Raw genomic sequence first — 18,097 nt, 5'->3', positions numbered from 1 at the left:
ATCGATTAAAACACATCTTAATCGATTAAGTGCTTATTTCCAAGTGTATTTTCAAATTGCAAAACTCAAATACGTTATGCACTTAATTTATACATGTTCAACACTAAGTTTATGCCTAGGATGCACAGATTACATGTATTTATGTGATGCATGAACATATTATAAATGACATATCTCAAAACTAAAATAATTTAAAGTTTTATGCATATGAGACATGTATTGAGTTTACCTAAGCCTTAGACTCAACCTAAACTAATTACTAGTCTAAGTCTAATACCAATCTTGAGACTTAAGCACGTTGATTTGTTGATGATCTTCAAGCTCTTATAATCACAAGTTGTTCTCATCAAAACCACAACATATAGTGAGAAATGTTTCCAAAGTGCTCCTCTTGTCATGTGCACTTTCAAGATTATGCTGGAGATCTAGATGAGCGAAGATCGCTCACCAGATATGTTTTTATACTGCGTGGTTGTACTATTAGTTGAAAAACAACACTACAATCAATTGTTGATTTGTCTACAACTGAGACAGAGTACACTGCAATAACATAAGCTGTAAAGGAAGCCATTTGGGGGAAAGATCTAATTGAAAAGTTGGGTATACAACTCGAAGAAACAAGTTCAAACATTGTCTGGACTTGATTAATGTTCAGAATCTCTAGTGAGCATGAAGAAGAGTAGCACGAGAATAACTATGATAGTCTTTTAGCCAAGGTGGACGAGACTGCGATCAGGGAGCCTCCAACCACCGGGGAGTTCCATTGTTACATGGGTATGGGAAGAGTGAAGAGTCACAAGTGAGACACTACGTCTTGAACCAAAACCTTAAGGGATTAGTTCCATGGGCCTTTCCTACTTATAAACTCTTTCACTCCTCCACGTATATCCAATGTGTGACTTCACACTTGAATAAACCCAACGCACTCAATGACAAAGAAATTTATTTAATTTCTTAACATTAAACCAGGTGGATTTTGATGCTTCTGTAATTTCTAATTTCAGTATTGTTCACTTTTTAACTACTCAAATATAAGTATACAATTCTCTGGAATGGCAGTGTTTTCTGAAGAAGAACGTCATCTAATATAAAAGCAACATAACACACAATACTATGTCAGAACATCAAAACAACAACGCTTAAAATTGTTATTTAACAGCGCTTTTGTGGCGCTTTCTATGTGATCGCAGTAGTACAGAAGGTTATACTCAACAACGTTTTTTTGTAGCGATATAGAAAGTAGACATTTAACGGCATTCACTGAAGCAAACACTGTTAAATGTTTACTTTTTAAATAAGACAATATCTCTCTGTGACATTCTATCAAACACATGACAAATATGTCAAACTCTACCACATTTATAATAGATTTGTTAAATCACCAACGACTTCAATTACATTCAACCTTGACATATTCCAATATTATAAAATAACATATGAGTAATGAGATTTTACACAAATTGTTTATTCATTCTCCTCCCATGTTTACCATAGCTAAAACCCTAGAACACCATAACTGCATAACTTCACAACAAATAAAGATCACACTATTAGTGAATAGAGGAATAAATGAGCTAAAATAAGATAACGATTTACCTTATGTTTGAAGAGAAAAACAAAAAACCGATAACTTCACCATAGCTGCATAACTTCACAACAAATAAAAATCACACTATTAGTGAAGAAAGAAAAAAATGAGCTAAAATAAGATAACAACCTTATGATTGAAGAGAAAAATCAAAAATCAATAACTTGCTTGAAGAGAGAAACTAAAAACAAAAGAGAAAATAAAAATGTAACTTATGGAGAAGAAGAGAAATAAGAGAAATAATAAACTGAGTGATATATATTATTGTGTGAGGTTTTGTTTTTGAATTTGAAAAGATTCTCGCTCACTAAAACAAGTCATTAACCGCGTTTATTGAATAAGTGATGTTAAATATATGAACATCTTTAACATTGCTTATTGAAGAAGTGCTGTTAAATATGAAGTATGATCTTTAACTGCGCTTCCTTCAATAAGCGCGGTTAAAGATAACATCTTTAACGGCGCTTCCTTCAACAAGCGCTATATTGAATAAGTGTCGTTAAATATACGAAGTATGACCTTTAACAACGCTTGCTTCAATAAGCATTGTTAAAGATAACACTTTTAACTTCAATAAACGCTATTATTCTCTTATACCTTACATTTAACAGCGTTGAACACATAAGCGATGTTGAATGGACATTGTTAAATACCAATTCTTACTTAGTGAAAATTAAATTGATTCGGATAAGGATGGTTGGTTTGGCACTTGTCATCAGATATCGAAACATAGATACACTAAAGTGCAACGTGTTGAGACATAGTGTTAAAAGAGGATGACAAAGGAAATTTTTTGTATTTTCTTTTTGTCTTTGGAAGATATAATTATGGTCCTTGAACTCTGAATAAAACCCTCTACCAATGCTAAGTACAACATGGTTGAGAGGTTAAGTTGGAGATAGTCCATTTGATCATGGCTGCAGGCAGAGTTTCCTCCTTGCTTTCTTGCTCTCTATCTTCCTCCATGGCTAATCCCAGCTTTGCATCTCAGCTTCAGACATTAGGTAACCAAAAACCCATTTATCTCAAAGGTTAGTTTTGCATGAGAGATGAGACTTAATGGAATATGATTTTCAAACTTATGTAGTTTGACATAAGGACTTTGCTTAGCTTAGAAGCTTTTAAACCAATTTAGTTGATCTAAACTAATGCTACTTGTTGATGTTGGTAAATCAACTTATTTGAATAAGTCACGAGCTCGTACACTTAGTTGGATTTCATAAGCTGGTTGAGATGGTTTATACTTTATAGGGTTATAAATTATGTCTTTACCAATTAGCCTTTTGAATAAAATTTAGAGGAGATAATAAATTATGATTTTTCATTTTTCTGGTGCTTATCAATTTGCATATTTATTCTAAAAATTACATTGTTATTTTCCTAACATGCTATAGTAGCAGAGCCATAGAAATTTCAATATCTTATAAGACACAGTTTCTTAAGTCATGAATTTGAGTCACAAGAATAAAGGGTGACACGTTCAGTGTATTTAGGGGTTGTATGTCAACCCTAGCATGTTACACATCTACTATTGAAAAAGTTTCCCACTTGAATCTACCAGTGAAAAGAACATTAAATTAAGAACAACAACAAATAAGTCATTGGCTACATGGATACCTCTCAAAAACCTTGGATAGAAACTCCTTACTCCTAGCCCTTCAATTTCCACCTTTTGATTCTTGAGACTCTATCTTGTCTTTTCTTTCTATTCGACTCTTAACCATTATACGTATCATCAAAACTCTATGTTGGATGTCGAGCTTTGTAGTCCAAATAAAACTTTCTATCAGGTTTTCCTGTGAAATTTGAAAAAAAGAAATATTTTTTTTATGAAAGTCGTGCAATTAGATGTTCACAACAAAAGTTTACTCCTCTTATGAAATTCTAATCCATATTTTATTTTGTTTTGTGGAGGAAGAAAAACCAAAACCTGGAGAAACATCAACAGGTTCAACACTGCTGCACAAGTTGATGAATTAATCACACCACCTGTTGAAATAAGATACACCAAGCATCTAATAAATGGACAATTTGTGGAAGCTGCATCAGGTTCATGTGACTTGATATACCTGATCCAATAATGTTTATGTGGAGTTGCATAGTTAACAAATTGTGAATCCTGATGAGGGAGATTTTATTTCTCACCAGGAAAAACATTTCCTACATATGATCCAAGAACTGGAGAAGTGATTGCTCATGTTTCAGAGGGTGATGAAGAGGATATCAACCGTGCAGTATCTGCAGCTCGAAAGGCTTTTGATGAAGGACCATGGCCAAAGATGACTGCTTATGTTTGAACTTCTACTTCCTCCTAGTCCTATGCCATATTATATTCTGTAGTTTTATTCTTTTGCTACTCAACTCATTTATTTTAATCAATCATGCGATTTTAACTATCTTAACAAAGTCGTATGATACTCAGTTATTGATATCCCTAACCCTGCAGGAAAGATCACGGATACTACTGCAAATTGCGGATTTGGTCGAGAAACATAGCGATGAGCTTGCCGCACTGGAAACGTGGAATAATGGCAAACTCTATGAACAAGCTGCCAAAATTGAATTACCAATTTTTGTACGTCTGCTTCGCTACTATGCTGGTGAGAGAGAGAGAGACCAGTATATGAATAAGATGTTTATTTGCATATCATGGTTGTTGTCGTTATTGTCGTGATCATGGTTCAGGCCATTTGCGGACATTGTTAGTATCGCAATGTAGATTGCGGCCATCAAAATTTCTGTGGCTAAAAAATTATTTGAGTTTATCTAGTCCATTACTGCTAGATGTAGCCACAAACGGGTTTGGAACCACAACACAATGTGCAATTATTGCATTGACCACAACAACAATATTTCAGCAGCATATGTGACATAGTATAGCTAAGCCGACCCCACCTAGTAGAATAAAGGCTTAATTGTTGTTGTATATGTGACATAGTATACCATTTTAGAATCGTTTATCTTCTACCCATTCATGTGTGATCTTATGATGTATCTTCCACCTGTTATTACTTCAGGTTGGGCAGATAAAATTCATCGTCTCACAGTTCCAGCTGATGGGAATTATCATGTACAAACATTGCATGAGCCAATTGGGGTTGCAGGACAAATCATACCTTGGAACTTTCCTCTATTGTTATTTTCTTGGAAAGTTGGCCCTGCACTAGCATGTGGTAATACTTTAGTAGTAAAGACAGCCGAGCAAACACCTTTGACTGGATTATTTGCAGCACAGCTATTTCATGAGGTAATCTTAATGATGGATAGATCCACATTGTTGTATTTCATTGCATTCAAATTTGAAATGCATATTTTGTGACAGGCTGGTCTACCCCCAGGGGTTCTAAATGTTGTGTCTGGTTTTGGTCCAGTTGCTGGTTCTGCTCTTGCCAGTCATATGGATGTGGATAAGGTAATTCTTCATATACTTACATGTTACATCTGAATTCGTCGACAATTAGCTTGTCCTGTTATATGAAGATCCTTACTTTCTCCCTAAATATACAAAATGTGGTCCTTCCATGATATTACGGTTTTGGTAGTCTCCACAATTACATTGCAATTGCAATTACAGCTGTACCGGTCATGTTTTCTCACGGATGTCCACAATACGATAAATGCAATGTGTCTACAATCGCGCCTTTAGGGATTGGTTTTAACATGTCATGCCTAAGAGGCTAAGACAAAAAACTATGCTGATATATATATCATTCTTCTTGATCATTCAGATAGCTTTTACTGGATCAACTGAAACGGGCAAAATTATATACCAATTGGCTGCAAAAAGCAACCTTAAGCCAGTGACTTTGGAGCTTGGAGGAAAATCACCTTTCATAGTGTGTGAGGATGCTGATGTTGACAAGGCTGTTGAACTTGCACACTTTGCTCAGTTCTTTAATCAGGTTTGCTCCTGTTTCCACCCGACATATCCATTCAATTCGCTAAGAGCTAGATCAACACATGAATAATATTGTATAAGGTAATTATTAGGGTCAATGTTGTTGTGCCAGATCACGCACTTATGTTCATGAACGAATATATGATGAGTTCTTGGAGAAAGCCAAGGCAACTGCTTTGAAACGTGTTGTTGGTGATCCTTTCAAGAAAGGCGTTGAGAAAGGTCCTCAGGTACTCTCTTTCTTGTGGAATATCTTTGTTTGTATTGATTCTCCGATCCACTGTTTTAAATTTCAGTTGTAATTGCGATTGTGGTTACTGCGATTGCAACCATTGCGATGCGGATTGCAGCCATTGCGGTGTGAATTATTTTGTAATTAAAAAATATTTTTGAATTCAATGTGGTCTGATGTAGTCAAACGTGGTCGAATGCCACCTGATGCTGTCGAAATGTGGTTCAATACGGTTGCGTTGCAGCATGATGCGCACACAACATTGTAATTCGGTATCACAACGCAATTGCACTGTGAGACGTTTGCGCCGGTCTGCAACTGCAATATTATACCTGCATCATGTGATGTCGTCTACAATTTAAATCTATGCTCCAATCTAACAGAAGAAAAAGAGTAATGTTACTTATATATCTATGTAACAAATTTAGAACTTCACTCTTTAAAACCAAAGTAGTTACTTTGTTTTATAAAAACAAAAGATGTTGAGAAAAGATGAAAAGATGCTCACATGACATTTAAGAAAACAAGACTTATGGATAACTCTCCCAACAAAATAAAATCCTCATTGCTAGATTATGCTAACTATGTTCTTTATGTGCATATGACTCAAGGCTGGTAAACTGATATTATTTAATTTTCCAGATTGATTCCAAACAATTAGAGAAAATCCTTGGACACATCAGATCAGGTATTGAATGCAATGCTACTCTGGAATGTGGTGGTGAACGAATTGGCAAAAAAGGCTTCTTTCTTCAGCCAACGGTCTTCTCTAATGTTCAGGTGTTAATTTAGTTAGTGTCTCACTCATATATTGAACAAGTTTCCAAAGTTAGATTATGATACTAATGCAATTAATTTGTCAGGATGATATGCTGATAGCAAAAGACGAGATCTTTGGCCCTGTTCAAACCATCCTGAAATTCAAGTATGTCTCATAAAACTTTAAAACTCACATTTTCATCTTTAATTATAGAATAGTATGTACTTCTTTTAAAGAAAATCATAGAACATTATACTTTATTTATTTAGGTCATAAGTAAATAAATATATAAGTAAAAAATAAAGAACGTAGATGGCCACAACCACAATTGCGGCCACAATATTACAGTTTTGGAGTCTCCACAATAAAATCGTGACCGCAATTGTGATTGCATTGGCCCATTGTTTCCGCAATTACTATAAACACAATATAACTGTAGCCGTAAATTACAGCATTTCCCTGAACTAACTGGTTCTAGGGTAGTCCTAATCATTTTGGCTTGATGCATGCATACACAGGGACACTGAAGAAGTTATAAGAAGAGCAAACAAGACACGTTATGGTCTTGCTGCTGGCGTGTTCACCAAGAACTTGGACACGGCCAATACATTGATGCGAGGACTGAGGGCTGGAACTGTATGGATCAATTGCTTCAATGTGTTTGATGCTGCAATTCCTTTTGGTGGGTACAAGATGAGTGGGGTAGGGAGAGAGAAGGGTATATACAGCCTTCATAACTATTTGCAGGTTAAGGCTGTGGTTACACCTCTCAATGATCCTGCATGGCTGTAATAAATCAATCATGTATATATAGAGTATGGTTGAGATCATTAATTTGAGAATAAAAAAGTAATTATCTCTGTGTGAATCGAAAGAAGATAATGTTCATGTTTGTGGTGACAATGTGGCTAATGTGGGTGAGATCGTGCTTGAGATGCATGTCATGTGGGTGAGATCAGCCTACCACTGGTGTAACTTATATTTGGTGGTTTCTATTGGAATATTGCTTAAAAAGGCTGATTGTATCTATGCATCAATCCCACTGGTGTATCTACGCTGATTGTATCTGTTTTTAGGCTTTTCCTTTTTGCTTATAAAAATACACAACTAGTATCCATTTGGTACTAGCTTTGCCGAATCAATGATGAATTCTATCAAAATTCAATATGGTATTAGAGCAAATTTGTTCTGAATACCGCTGCGCATATTCTTTGATCTCTTCTTCTCAATTTCTCTCATCTTCGTTTTTCCTCTTCTTCCTCGATTCTTCTTCTTCTTCTTCATAATTCATTCATGGCGGATTATCAATCAGATTCACAATTCAACAACAATGAAATTCAAAATCCTAGGAATCCTTTCTATTTGCATCCTGGAGAAAATCTGGGAGCGATTCTTGTTTCAGCATAGCTAGATGGAACGAATTACAATTCGTGGAGCAGAGAAATGAAGCGTGCTCTTCTATCTAAGAACAAATACAAATTTGTTGACGGAACATATTGATGCCTGATCCTGATGATTTGATCTTTGATGATTGGGAAAGATGTAACACAATGGTGATTTCATGGATTACAAGGTGCTTAGCCATGCAAATAGCTCAAAGCACAGTTTACATTGAAGATGCTTATGAGCTGTGGAAAGATTTGAAAGACAGATTCTCGAAAGGTGATCATTTCCGTATTTCAGATTTATTGCAAGAATTACATTCCATTAAGCAAGGTGATAGGAACATATCAAACTATTTTATTGATTTGAAAACTGTTTTGGGAGATTTAGAAGCATTGAGACCTATACATTCATGTACTTGTGTTGTGAAGTGCAAATGCAAAATGATAAAAATCATTAAGAAACAAAGAAAATCTGAATATGTGATTTGTTTCCTAAAAGGACTAAATGAAGAATTTAGTATAACTAGGTCACAAATTCTTTTGCTTGAACCTTTACCTAGCATCAACAAGGCATTCTCCCTGTTGCAACAGCCATAAATCCAAGCAACTAGTGCAAACATGAAAATTCTGTTTAATTTGAATGAGTGTTGTGGATTCAGCAGAAAATATAAACTTGCAGAGTGATTTAATTGCAGAGTGATTTTTGATGATTCTCAATGTGTGATTCAGGATATCAATACCTTGAAGATGATTGGACATGCTAAAGTGGTGAAGAATTTGTACATCCTTAACACACCTTCAAAACCATGTATGGAGAAGATCTGTTTGATTAATTCGGTTTGTAGAATTTCTGCCTTTGATTTGTGGCACTACAGATTAGGACATCCTTCTGTTGAGGTATTGCAACACATTTGTAAAGACTTTTCTTATGTTCATTTTGTTGCTAAGAAAGTGTGTGAGTTTTGTCATTTGGCAAAACAAACTAAACTACCATTCCCAAACAGTGCAAATAAAAGTTTAGCACCTTTTGATCTCATCCATATGGATATTTGGGGCCCTTTATCCATCTCTTCCATCAATGGATTTAAATATTTTTGAATGTCATTGATGATTACAGCAAACATACTTGGTTGTATCTCATGAAAAATAAATTACAGGCAAGAGTGTTAATGCAGAATTTTGTTGCTCACATTCAAACACAGTTTAGTAGGTCATTAAAGTAATCAGAACAGATAATGGCATTGAGTTTAAACTGCCTTCATTCTTTGATAATCTGGGCATTATTCATCAAACATCATGTGTTGAAATCCTCAGCAAAACTCAGTGGTTGAAAGGAAGCATAGGCATCTTCTTAATGTGACTAGGTCCATGCTTTTTCATGCACATCTTCCACACATTTTTTTGGTCTTTTACTGTTCAACATGTTGCATTTCTCATTAACAGAATTCCAACTCCAACTCTTCAACACAAATCTCCATATGAAATGCTCTATAACTGCAAACCTAATCTTCATGAGCTTAAGGTGTTTGGTTGCTTGAGTTTTGCTTCCACAATACTGAGTCATCGCACCAAGTTAGATGCTAGGGCCAGAAAATGTATTTTGTTGGGATTCAAGACTGGTGTGAAAGGATATGTGTTATTTGACTTAAAATATAGAGAAATCTTCATCTCTAGAAATGTTCAGTTCTACGAAGATCAATTTCCTTACCATCACACTACCAGTGTCTCAACATCTGATGGCTTTGTTCTTGATTCTTCCTCTGACTCTCTTCTTTATGATACTCATTCCAACACTTCTTCCACACATAACAATTTCCCTCTTGATTCTCAAAAGTTTCAATCATTCTCTCCTCAATCACCATCTTCAGTCCAACAACCAATTATCAATCATGCTTCTCCTCCACACACTCGATCCATATCTTCTAACCATCAAACTATTAGAAAATCCACCAGAGTCCGTCACCCCCTACATACTTACATGATTTCCATTGCAATTTCCTTAATCAGTTCATCACAAACTCACCACAAATTAACCATCCTCTTTCTTCTGTATTATCCTACTCTTTTATTTCTTCTCACCATCTTTCTCATATTCTTTCCATCTCTATACATACTGAACCTAAATCATACACACAAACCATAAAATATCCTGAATGGATTGATGCTATGCAAGCTGAACTTGAGGCATTGGAAACAAATAACACTTGGAGCATTGTTGATTTGCCAACAGACAAAGTCCCAATTGGATCAAAATGGGTATACCGAATCAAATACAGATCCGATGGAACTGCAGAAAGATTCAAAGCACGACTTGTTGCAAAATGGTATGATCAAATAGAAGGTATTGATTTTTTTGACACCTTTGCACCAATTATCAAACTGACTGCAGTTAGGCTTGTCTTGGCTATTGTTGCATGTGAAAATTGGTTGTTCCATCAGCTAGATGTTAACAATGCATTTTTACATGGTGATCTAAAAGAAGATGTATATATATGGTGATTCCTCAAGGTGTAGTGTGTTCCATAGCCAATCAAGTGTGCAAACTTCGCAAATCCCTTTATGAATTGAAGCAAGCCAGTAGGGAATGGTACCAAAAACTTTCCTGCACTCTTACACAGATGGATTATACTCAATCTGCTCATGATCACTCACTCTTCACCAAGAAACAATCCTCTAGCTTCACTGTGATCCTCATTTATGTGGATAATATGATTTTGTGTGGCAATAATGCATCTGAAATTGCCTTTGTTAAGTACAATCTTCACACACTATTCAGAATTAAGGATCTTGGCCCTTGAAATATTTCCTTGGCCTTGAAGTTGCAAGATCAAGTAAGGGAATCACATTGAGCCAAAGAAAGTATGCCTTAGATATCTTAGCTGATACTAGTTTTTTGGCTGCAAAACCTGTTTCCACTCCTATTGCTAAAGGCACTTCACTTTCCAAGGATTCATCTGGTCCTTATTCGGATCCTGCTGCCTTCAGAAGATTGGTTGAAAGGTTACTTTATCTTACAAAGACAAGACCTGATCTTAGTTTTTCTATTCAACAATTAAGCCAATTTATGAGTGCACCTATCAATGCTCATCAACAGGCCTTGACCAGAATTCTTCGATCCATTAAAGCAACTCATGGACATGGCATTTTCTACCCTACAACCTCTACTCTTCAATTAAAGGCCTTCAGTGACTCAGACTTGGCCACTTGCATTGATTCCAAGCGTTCAGTTTCTGGGTATTGTGTTTTCCTTGGTCATTCTCTTCTTTGGACCATCATCTGAAGCTGAGTATAGAGCTCTTCTTGCCACCGCTTGTGAGCTCCAATGGTTAATATACTTGCTCGATAGCTTTCCAATCTCCTTTAGCAAGCCTTCTCTTCTCTACTGTGATAACAACTCAGCTCGGTACATTGCTGTGAATTCCATGTTTCATGAACGTACCAAACATATCGATATTGATTGTCACGTTGTTAGAGAACGTCTCCAAGCTCGTCTCTTCCATTTACTCCCCATTTCCACTTTCGAGCAACCTGCTGACTTGTTCACTAAAGCTTTGGACACGACCACTTTCTCTTATCTTCTTGGCAAGTTGGGCATCTTAAACATCCACTCCCCAGCTTGAGGGGGTATTAGAATATTGCCTAAAAACATTGATTGTATCTATGCATAAATCCTGTCCTAGTGCATCCTACTATTATTTCCTTTTCTGCCGTAACTAACTTAACATCTTTCTATTTTTAGGCTTTTCCTTTTTGCTTATAAAAATACACGACTAGTATCCATTTGGTATCAGCTTTGCTGAAACAATGATGAATTCTATCAAAATTCAATAGTTTTCAACTTTTGTTTCTCTTTACATACACAAACTTTGAAACATATTGAGCATGAACTAAATTCCTACCTTATGGTATGTTTTTTTTTTATGTTTCTATCCAAGATGTAAACATTGACGCTGAAATAATTGGTTTTAAAAGTATATTAAGAATGTCCTTATGATCGAGTGTTGTTCATGTAGAAGATGAAGCGAATCATTCAACTCTTGGTTGTCTACCATTAATTGGAAATTTAAAAGTCCTCTAGCATGCCTTTGATGGTTATACATATATGCAATCAAGCCTTTGATGGTTATACATATATTCAATCAAGTTATTGCTTGATCTTGTTAATATTCTCTCGATTATGTGATACAACATCATCTTGTATCGGTGCAATAATAAATGAGATCCTATCATACGCCTTGTGTACTTGGTATTTGAATAGTAATGGAGTATTGAAAGGCACATGACAAATGTTAAGTGAAAGACCATTCTTTACAATGTCGTTTTCATTGACTCTTCTCTTGTATATCACATACCTTATTTGTAATTTCTTAAGAAAATATGTAGAGCTTTCACTATCTTTCATGCATAGAGAAGACCTATTAGATACACCACATAACATCACATTTTAACACAATTGCTGTAAACATTGTCATAACCTCAACCACAACTATAATTTAAAATATTCGATAATACCAATTTTAGTGAGGCTCCATTACATTTTTGGGAATTTTGTACACAAGGTAACATCATTCCGGTTGGTTTCCATGCAAAGCTTATCCAGATTGTGGTTGGTGTGTCAATGATAAATTTTCAGCCAAAAAATGGCTAAGCACTACAAAACATGGTATATGTTTGTCTTTTCGTCCTATGTAGTATGAAAAATGTTGTAGCTAAAAATTTGTGTTATAACCTAGTGTTGTCTGAAATGACTGCGTCACTGCTCAGTTGAGATTTCTTTTATGTGATGTTGAATCACCACAAGTATGAGGTGATGTAATTGTACCCTGTTAGCACCTACAATACTATAACCAAATCAGGCCATACATTCTATAATTTATAACCTTGTTACAGAAAGTGACAGACCTACTTTGAAAATTTTATAACTTTCAAGTTGTCAAATATCCTTTTCCAATTCTATCATCATTCAATTATTAATTAATTCTACTTTTTCTAACTCTTAAGAAATAAATTGAAGTGTTTAATTAAAATACAATACTCTTTAATATTTTTAGTCTGCATTTGTAAATTAACCTTAAATAACAAATGTATACAGAAAGGATGGAGTACTTAAAATTTATATTATGTGAGAGGCTTTGATCCTTAATTATTTTAGGTCTATCATTGAGGACATAATTACTGTTGCTAGTTTATGGTTGTATCTTAGGAAAGTCTGATCTGATTCCCGTAAACGTAAAATATATAAGATTTCTCGCCATCCCATAATTTAACAATAGTACCCAGGAGGCCAGGCCACAATAAGGATATAGAAGTTATGTTCATTCAATTACCTAAATACACCTTATGCATATTTTGCCTTCAAATAGTAGTATAAATATAGAAGATGTTCTTTTCAACTATTCAGTAGAAAAATTCAACTGACTTCAATATAACATATCATATCCAATGTTTATGAGGAAAAAATGTATGAACTTTATGCACTGTTACATCATCTTTCATTCATATTTTTTAGTAATAGAATATTCAAAAAAATAATATAAATTAATTGTAAATGACATATAGAGTGTGTGCAAATTTTTACACTAACAGTACATAAATATTACATTCGGAGTTACCCAGTCACCATATAAAAGGAACAATTTAAAACCATCTCGAATAATAAAAAATAGTGTCAGAACATGAACTCAACTCTGATAGTTACAGTATATATAGCTGTAAGCCTGTAAATAACTATCCAGGACAAATTAACATGACACGTGTTAATTTCATATGGATACGGTAATTTGTTAATAGAAAATAGTATTTCTCTATATCATAAAACATAAAGGACTCCAACAAGGTTTGAGTGCAAGTGAAAATAGACATCAAAATAAGTTTTCAAAATCAAATTATTTCTATAAAACTATAATCTAAACACACATTAGCTTTCAATCAGTGGAGATGAGGATGCCCAGAAGTCAATTTAATCCAGCCAATATCGCATGCAAAAACAAATGGCCTTGTAGAGAATGGACGGCAAGAAGGAGAAATTTCAACCCAAGTGATTTTGCCAAAACAAAAATAGGACAGAATATTTGAAATTGTAAGCCAATTCTCGAGGGTAGATGGCAACTAATGAGACATAATTTAGTTTAAGTAACCACAAGTTTCTATGCAGATGTTATTTGAGAAAGAGCAGAAGAATTATGTCCTAATGTTAGTATGTTACTGCATTACATATCCTTAAAAAAGAGGCTCAGTTTCCATTTCTTTTGCAGGCAAGAAAACAACCATAACTCAAATAACTAAATAACACAAATGGTCTATCAAGCAATGATAATCTGCAGTTGGTTTAATTCTTTTGAGTATTGTTTTCCAGCTCCCTCCTCAGCTGAAGAGAGAAATCGTCACTGACATCGTCATCATCCCAATCATCCTCCCACTGCTGAGTCACTTCTTTCCCTTCCTCCTTGTCATTCCATTCTGTAAGATGTATAACAATACCAGGGAAAAGAAATATAAACAAATATTAGAATGTGAAAGGACATGATTGAGAAAGCCTAAAGCTCCTAATTTTAAGTGGCCAAACTGATCAAATTGGATAAGCAGTCTCGAACTCTATACACTCCAATAGCTAGAGAATTTTCACATGCCATAAAGAGATAAGCAATTAAGTAAAAGTGTTTATGACTAACGAGACAGGATCAACACCATCAATAACCATTCAGTATTCTATGTTATGTAGAATACTAATGTGACTCATTATAGCAAAATGGCTAAAATTTTAAATTGTAGTGTACTAAGGTAGCATTTATCAGAGTACTAATGGAATAAAATATGAGTTTTGTTCTAAGATTGTCGTATTCTATATGTAGAACATAACAAGACAGGAGGGTTAAAAAGTGGGGCACTACATTCCCACTAAAAAGGCAGAACCATAGATACAAGATTGTACAGAACACTTTGTTCCATTCTATTCTATCCACACAACACACACTACCTAAAGCAGCATTTCGTAAACATGATAGAACGTGAGAGAAGCGTATTTTATAAACAAGACAGATAGGGTACAAAAGGTGAAATTGGAGCTTTCTGTTCCACTAAAAGGGTGGACCCAAAGAAAACAAAATAGAATGCCAAACACTACCTAACTATATCACTTATTTCAGTGGCGTACTATGCAAGGAGCGGGTGAGAGCTGCTGCTCTGCCAAAGAAATTTATAACCACTTTTATAATATATTTTATATTATATAAACCTCTAGAACAATGTTATTTTGGGTATTAAAATTATTAAACCACTAAATTTTAAGTGTGTTTGACATAACAAACTTATGATATATATGCTAGAGTATAACCTGTTGGTTCAGTAAAAAAAAATTGAGTTGTGAACAAAATATACAGGGAGATTATAACTTTTTAGAGGGGAATTTATAGCTTTTTAGAGCTGTAAGTTCTTCCAAAATCATGTCTCACTTTTTCCCTTTGATCGTTAGCAAATGACAATTTTTACTCCAACCCAATGTAATATTACATGTCCTAAAGTTTTAGTCATTTAACAGATTTCAGTTAGTTGTACAACTACTTTTGCCAAACGTCTCTAATTCAATCTACTAGCTACACAGTTATGTTTTCAACTACAAACAACCTCATAGCTTTCAGCTAGTGTTATAGCTATGAACAACAATCTAACAGTTATTACTAATTTTTACCACACAGAGCCAGATTCCCATTTGAGAGGGTGAGGGGATATTACTGCATTCATTTGACCATTTGGGTGATTTAAAGTAATCAAGAATAGGTAAATGTTTTAGATCTGATTCAGCCATTGATGATTTCAGGTCTGTAAAAGAACTGGGAGGAACACTTAAAACAAACATACTTTTCTTTTCTAAACTTTATTGTTAATTTGCATTAATGTCATTTTGAACTTTGACACAATTATCTTTATTTCTTTATATATTATACTATTACATGATAAATTTCATTATGAATTTTGGTCTAACATCGTTCACTGAGTTAAATGTACAACACTACAACACAATATGTGAAGGGGTCGTTTTTTTGTATAACCAAGGATATCTTTTCCCCTTTGGGTAAGGAACTAATCCCTTTCGGACTACGTGGTTGTCCTCCAACAAGTGTCACTCACAAGAATCGAACCTTTACCTATATCTGGTATCCAGTGAAGCCTTACACCACTAGACCATAAACGGACTAATATTTGGGTTTATGGTAGATCCAATCTACCATTAAAAAATACAAACCCTACTCAATGAAGAAATCACTAAATTGTTAAACAACAATCATCTAATGAGTGTTACTACTGGAAACCCACAATCATCTCATGAATCTAAGTAATGTCTGAATCTGATTAATAAAAAGCAAAAAATAATCACAAGCAAGCAGAGATAACCACCGGAAACCAACAACGTAAAATTGAAACAGAAGCAAAGAAATTAAATCAGCGGTTGCGAGAAAGAACGAAAATTACTCAGATTTAGTTACCTTCATTGATTTCAAACTCTTCAAATTCATCATCGTCTTCAAAGAGATCAATCTTCACGTCCTCGGTGGCTGCCTTTGTTTCCGTTGCCATCTAAAAACCTAAATCTTAACTCAATTCAAATCGAAGAGTTCATTAATTTGATGAATTCAGAAAGGGGGAAATATTAAACCCTATGTTATCAGGAATCGCTTGAAATTTCAGATAATTAGTGAATGGGATGAACTAAATACTTACCTGGGATAAAAAACCTGTGGGAAGCAGCAACAACGAACGTTGAGTTACTAAAGGATGAGCCCAGAATCTTCTGCTTTGAAAGAGTGAGTAACGTACTCGAGGGTTTATGCTTGAAGAGAGAGAAAAAATGTGGGAAGAACTAGAATGGCAAAACAGGCCGCCCCGGCCCGTTTAGTCTGCGCTCACAAATGCCCGTAAAAATTTAAGCAGACGCGGGTATGTCAGGCTTAACGGACAAAATTCAATGCCCTGTCTGTTTTCAAACGAGCTAACAGGCTTGCGGGTGGCCCGCGGACATTGTTGAATAATTAAAATAAATAAATAATTCATATAATAAATGAAATTAAATTAAATAAAGTAGTTGAAGTTTAACATTATATTATAATTTTTAGGGAATAAAAATCATATTACATCGTAACTTATTTAAATTTTTTCTTCTAAAATTATATTTATGGGCCGCCTGCATGCCCAACGGAAATGCCCGCAAACTTAACGAGCAAAAGGGCCGGTCAAAACAAGAAAATGGACAAAAAATATATACCTTGCCCGCAAAGAAATACGGGCTATGTGGGCGTGCCCGTGGGCAATACGGGCGCGCCCGTGGGCAATGCCCATTTTGCTATATATAGGAAGAACATCACCGAACGAAATGGAAAACCACGCCGTTCATACAATTCTTTTTATTTTTTTCTAACAATAATAAAATGTCTAGTATTTAATTATACATTGATTATTAGGGGGCTAGAATTACATTTTTAGAAATCATACATTTTTGGTATCTACTACTTATAAGGTTAAATTCGTAAAACGAAAAACTAGGCAGCTTTTATAGCATATATCCTTTTTGCATACTAATATCATCTATATATTTATACTATTTATTTATATTTATATTTATATTTATACTATATAGAAAGACAAATCATGATGCATTCTAATTATATCTATATATTTATATTTATATTTATATCTATATATTAACATGGTATAATTTTATTTTTCTATTTTGCCCTTAATCTTATTTAATTTCTACCAAAAAACTATATAATTCTAGGTAACCACCAACATATTAATTATCCTCTCACATTAAATTGAACATTATAATAAAGAAAAAATATAATATAAAATACGCCAAACATAAATAATGCATTCTAATTCTCCAAAATAAAATATATATTAGAATTGAATATTTAGTACCATATAAGAGCACCCACAATGATAACAAAAAAATCGTTCTTAGCAAAATAAACACGTTCTTCGTTCAAATTCACCATTGGAGAGGAGTCGTTCTTGTTCTTATTTAGCAACCGTAAACTAAATAAGCAACATTCTTAAAGTTGTGAGTCAACATTAAAAAATGGAAAAAAATTGTTACAAGAGAGAGAAATATAAATGGAAGTATATTTGTGAGGTCCAGATAAAAAGAAATAGAGTTGTACCATTGGATGTGATTTTGATTTGAGTTTCTGAAGTTGTTGGAAAGTGTAAACAAATATAAAATAATCAGTGAGACCGA

The 18,097-nt window shown here is 34.4% G+C and overlaps 1 protein-coding gene across 2 annotated transcripts; it reads left to right on the top strand.

Annotated features, from left to right (window-relative positions):
* Positions 1–2,379: 2,379 nt before the first annotated feature.
* On the top strand, positions 2,380–7,671 carry LOC109337765 (aldehyde dehydrogenase family 2 member B4, mitochondrial-like). 2 transcript variants are annotated; one of them, XM_019574811.1, is made up of 11 exons: positions 2,380–2,592; positions 3,503–3,637; positions 3,737–3,879; positions 4,035–4,188; positions 4,606–4,835; positions 4,911–5,000; positions 5,317–5,490; positions 5,579–5,716; positions 6,361–6,498; positions 6,582–6,643; positions 6,997–7,671. In XM_019574811.1, exons 1-11 carry the CDS (start codon positions 2,502–2,504, stop codon positions 7,268–7,270), a joined length of 1,629 nt encoding a protein of 542 aa, XP_019430356.1. In that variant the 5' UTR covers positions 2,380–2,501; the 3' UTR covers positions 7,271–7,671. The 2 variants fall into 2 exon arrangements, with proteins under 2 accessions (XP_019430356.1, XP_019430354.1); XM_019574809.1 differs by having other exon boundaries at positions 2,380–2,619.
* The last annotated feature ends 10,426 nt before the right edge of the window (positions 7,672–18,097 follow it).

Source organism: Lupinus angustifolius, unplaced genomic scaffold (genome assembly GCF_001865875.1).
Source record: "Lupinus angustifolius cultivar Tanjil unplaced genomic scaffold, LupAngTanjil_v1.0 Scaffold_10_96, whole genome shotgun sequence".
In the NCBI taxonomy this organism is placed as follows: Eukaryota; Viridiplantae; Streptophyta; class Magnoliopsida; order Fabales; family Fabaceae; genus Lupinus; species Lupinus angustifolius.
The sequence above is the reverse complement of the archived record's forward strand: the minus strand, read 5'-3'. Positions and strand labels throughout refer to the sequence as shown.

Bases quoted from the DNA above. Each gene is read 5' to 3' on its own strand.
- LOC109337765 (XM_019574809.1), top strand. From the start codon at position 2,502: ATGGCTGCAGGCAGAGTTTCCTCCTTGCTTTCTTGCTCTCTATCTTCC. The intron at 2,620-3,502 runs GTTAGTTTTGCA...TGTTTTGTGGAG, and splicing joins AAAACCCATTTATCTCAAAG to GAAGAAAAACCAAAACCTGG. The intron at 6,499-6,581 runs GTGTTAATTTAG...TTAATTTGTCAG, and splicing joins CGGTCTTCTCTAATGTTCAG to GATGATATGCTGATAGCAAA.